Raw genomic sequence first — 4,781 nt, 5'->3', positions numbered from 1 at the left:
TGTTATTTCTTTACTACCCACAAGGGGCTACACACAGAGGGGACAAACAAGGACAGACAAACGGATTAAGCCGATTATATCGACCCCAGTGCGTAACTGGTACTTATTTCATTGACCCCAAAAAGATGAAAGGCAAAGTCGGCCTCGGCGGAATTTGAACTCAGAACGTAGCGGCAGACGAAATACCGCTAAGCACTTCGCCCAGCGTGCTAACGTTTCTGCCAGCTCGTGTGTGTGTGTGTGTGTGTTTGTCCATAATTTAGCTGTCTGGCATTAGAGACTGGTAGAATAAGTACTAGGCTTACAAAGAATAAGTCCTGGGGTCAATTTCCTTGACTAAAAACCCTTTAAGGCAGTGCTCCAGCATGGCCACAGTCAAATGACTGAAACAAATAACAGAATGACACACTCTTTGCTCTTTGCTTGCTTTTTTTTCTTGTATGATATTTGTATTTGTATGTTTTGCTTTTTTAAAGAACTCCAAGCAGACCTGGAGAAGATTGTAAAGCCAAAGATATTTATTCTCATTTCATCAGTTCTGACTTGGGCAAAGACAAAACCAACAGATGTTGTAAGTATGCAGACTGTTAATACTTGTCCCTGTCATTGTTGCTGTTGTCAAAATGAGCAGATGTATAAAGACACACATTCCAGCTATGAACATCCATTCTTTTTCCAGGCATTATTATTTCACAGAGACATTACACACCTCCCACTCCTTTTTTTAAGAGGGTAACTATACAAACATACGTACATATGTATGTATGTACGTACATATCTATATATGTCTAATCTATCTATCTATCTATCTATCTATCTCTTTCTCTATCTCTCTTTCTATCTCTCTCTCTCTCTTTCTCTCTCTCTCTTTGTGCTCTATTTATGTTCTGTTTCTCATTTTGTCCACGTTGTTTTGCAACGTCCTGTACCCAGATATGCATCTACATATCAAAGACGGTTATGGACTTTAGTGCTTACCATGATGACTTGCCGTGGCAAGGCATTGTGAAATGCCAATAACTGCAACAGATATAGGGGAAGTATTGGGTGGTTGCACATGGAACAAATCACTCAGTTTGGATGGTGTGACCTACAAATTTTATGGTTATGTATCAGTCTTGTTAAATAGCTTTTTGGTATATGTCTATCGCAAACAGGAGATTTCCCACTTATGTAGACCAGGGCATACAAATGCTCTTGAGAAACGATGCCAACAAGGGGGATATAATAATTTCCAGCCCATAACACTGCTAAATGCAGAGTTTAAAATTTTGGCTGGTGTGTTAGCAAAGACATTAGTTCTCAGTGGTTTGGTCTACTGTAGATCAATCACGGAGAGAGCAGGTAACAAATCTGGCATTGGTGAGGCCCTGCTCAATTTGGATCAATTGAAAGCTTTCAAGAGGATCAACCAATGTGTTTGGTGACAGTCCTGAAAATAGCCAGTTTCGGATCCGTTTTCAGAGAATAAATCGCAACAATGTACAGTGGTTCTTACTCGGTGGTCATAGTGCATGGCCACACCTTAAAGCTGTTTCTTTCATATCATGCGGTCAGTCTGTCAGGTATGTCCCCTCTCGTCTCTTCTCTACATAATAGCCCAGGAGTAGTTGCTGTGTAAGTTAGAACTCTTGAAGAGCATTCCTTTCGAGCTGTGTTGGTGTATGTAAGTGGCATCAATAATGGAGTCTGACACTGTGGAAGTGCAAGTAGCTGAGTCCATTTTAAAGAAATGCAAGGCTATGGTTAGAACAAAGATAAATTTATATGATGCTGAAAGCATGCGACTCGGCACCCAAAGGCAAGTTTATGCCGTCGAACAGCCTGCTAGGTCGCTAGACAGAAGGACCAGTTAAATTGCTTGGAGTTTCGGTTGATCTGGACTTTCAAGTGAATGGGAACTGGGATGCAGTTACGTGCAGGATGGCCAACCTCATTCAGATATTGTCTGAGAGCAAGCTGCCTCAGAAAAGTCCATCAGAATTGTCGAATGTGTTCTTAACTTCCATCATAAATTTCCCGCTCGACTTTACCCTTGTTCCCGTTTGGATGAATGATCTACCCCATGGGATCTATTTCAGATAAAGTCCACAATCCCTCTATTTCAGCTATCAGCAAACAGGGAAGATTCTTAATTAAATGAATCAGAGTGTGGTGACGCTGCTAAGGAAGGATCTGAACAAATGGCACGTTGTAGAGTATTTCTAACTCGTAACCAACGGGTCTATTCACGACGGCATCCACATCATACATACGATAACGCGATAGAGCGGTCCGGAAAAATGTGTGCTTTATTGGGGTACTGGTTAATTAGATCACTCTAATCGATGGTAGCCTCCTTAAGAGCAGTTCGTTTTGGTTGCATCTTCAGAGGTTAGATCGCTACAATGTACAGCGGATTCTTTATAGTGATCGCATTAAATGGCCACCCCTCGAGCATCGGATGCCCGGTCCGTTTAAGATGCCACCGCTTTCTTCTCTTATATGTTTTGGATCAGAAACCATTGCTAAGATGGACATTATGAGTAGTATCCCACTCGAAATGGATCAGAAATCAGTGCAGTCGTGTCTGTTTATGCAGATGACGTAACTATCATGGTGTCGGAGACTTCCGATATAAATACAGTGTGTTCCGGCCAGATTTGACGATTTTTAAGTCTCCTTTTTTCAGGAACAGCTTGGTGTATTGGTGAACAGTTAACGACATTGGAGAACAGAAAGCTTACAGTTATAGTTGAGAAAAAGTTAGCTGACATGTAGAACTGGAAGCCAACTGAATAATGGTAAACAGTTACCTGTAACATGAAGATTTGCGCCGGGTGTCAAAATGCCAACATCATAATTGCTGCTCAGCGCTCTGTAAACTCCGTAAAGGCTGTAAGATGTGACATGGACAGCTGCAACGCAGACTATGAAACCGTGACCAGCAGGAAGGAACACAGCAGGCGTTCTGACTCTGTCCACACACCAAAGTTCATTGCAACATCTTTGAAAAGAGCTTTAAGCTTAATTCAGACAGTTATATGAAGCTGCTGGAGATTGCGGTCAGACCTTAGCTAGAGAGGCTTGCTGTCGGAGGGCTTTATGTATGGTAGTAGGGTTCATCGCATTACGATACCTCTGGAAATAATCAGAAATAGTTGTTGGAGAATTTCTACTTCATCAACTTCAATTTCTGGCCTCCTTAATTTCCCCGATTGTAATCCCATGGATTACAATGTGTGGAGCATGGTTGAGAAAGACACCAAGCACTCTGCCTGCAACACCAAGGTTGAGCTGATGGCCAGTATCAAAGAAGTGTTTGAAGATCTTTCCAAGGACTCTGCATGTACCAAATTCCAGAGCCGTCTTGAAGCCGTGCTGGAAGATGGGAGCGGCTATTTTGAGTAAACTGTTATCTACCAGCGATAATCTAATTGATTTTTAAAGAAATACTTCTATTTTTGGATGAGACATTGTTTTCTTTTCCTTCTTTGCAAACTGCCAAATTTAACCTGAACACCCTGTATATTTAATATAGGTGACAACACTATTCTGAAAGAATACCAGAAAAATGCTAGCAGGGTAGCCAATCTCATTCAGAAATGGGCCGAGAGGAAGTAGTCTCTGAAAAGTCAGGCGAAATTGGTTAATCATCGCTACAGTGGCGTACTACAGCCTGACCAGCGTATCTTGCCCCAAGAAACATACTTAGGGGATTATAGCGCATGCGTTTCTGTTTCTTAAAAATAGAGATAGGTTCTACTGGCTAGAAAATCCATCTGCTACTGACATCTTTGAATGCTGTCATTGATGATGCGCTAAGGCATACCGAGGCTGATGCACCTACAGAAATATCTAAATCACTGGGAGAGAGATGATGACGAAAACGAGTGCAAACTGGTTTGGGCGTTTGTATGACATATCTACCCACAGGTCTTCTCTTTAACCGAGCTGTAATCATGACTTAGGTGGACCGTGGATGTTTGCATCTAGAATGTTACCAAATCCTCTTAGCAGAAAGACGTGGTTGAAGAAGTTTAACTGGTACAGAAAGAAAGGAGACAGGCAAACAAAAACAGTGGTGAATTCTTATATTGGGACGTCAGTAGAACAAGACTTGGCTTTTGTGCTTTACGAGTATCTCGTCTTCGATGGATGAGAAACTAGCATACTCGACTGCAAAAAACGAACTTGTACATAAATTATTCAAATATTGAATCTATCGATGGCGCTAATTATAGTTAAAATATGGACCGTAGCGCTCACTGATTTATAAAAAAAAAAAGAACAGGTTATACTTGGTAATTATGGAAAATGATGGCGTGAGGAAATGTGAAAAAATATTAATAGTTATTACCCAAATTAAAAGAGTGAGGAGACAAAGTGAAAAGTTAAGAAAAGTATTATTTGTTTTGCCGATGTTATTAAGAATTACTGAGGTTTTCCACAGAACTATATAGAGAGAAACGTAACTTGTGCAAATGTAAAATGAAGGACACAAAATTAATGGGTTGTGTTCGTGTCCACATCACGATTAAATTTTCCAGGGACGACGTAGTATGTAGTCGCGGTTAGACATACACATAGACATACTATCAGTTCTCCTATCATTGACCTGATAGATCGTCGAGGGTTGAACCAGAAATCGGTTGGAAGAATATTCATTTAGCTGAGCAAACTGGAGCAGCGTGAAATGAAGCTCCATGCTCAAAGACATAACTTGTCGCCCGGTACTATACATACATATACGTACCCAAACATACATACTAGTATATATATTTATATATATATATATATAT

General features: G+C 40.7%; 1 protein-coding gene across 1 annotated transcript in view; it reads left to right on the top strand.

The window, feature by feature from the left end:
• LOC106877034 (adenylate kinase 7) overlaps positions 1 to 4,781 on the top strand; it is a 68,994-nt gene that overhangs the window by 7,523 nt on the left and 56,690 nt on the right. The window contains exon 4 of the mRNA XM_014925820.2: positions 477 to 571. Within this exon, the coding sequence (XP_014781306.1) occupies positions 477 to 571 (95 nt within the window). The remainder of the gene's footprint in view (positions 1 to 476; positions 572 to 4,781) is intronic.

The sequence above is a fragment of the Octopus bimaculoides genome, chromosome 16 (genome assembly GCF_001194135.2).
Source record: "Octopus bimaculoides isolate UCB-OBI-ISO-001 chromosome 16, ASM119413v2, whole genome shotgun sequence".
NCBI classification, from domain to species: Eukaryota; Metazoa; Mollusca; class Cephalopoda; order Octopoda; family Octopodidae; genus Octopus; species Octopus bimaculoides.
This window is presented reverse-complemented; position numbering and strand designations above follow the sequence as displayed.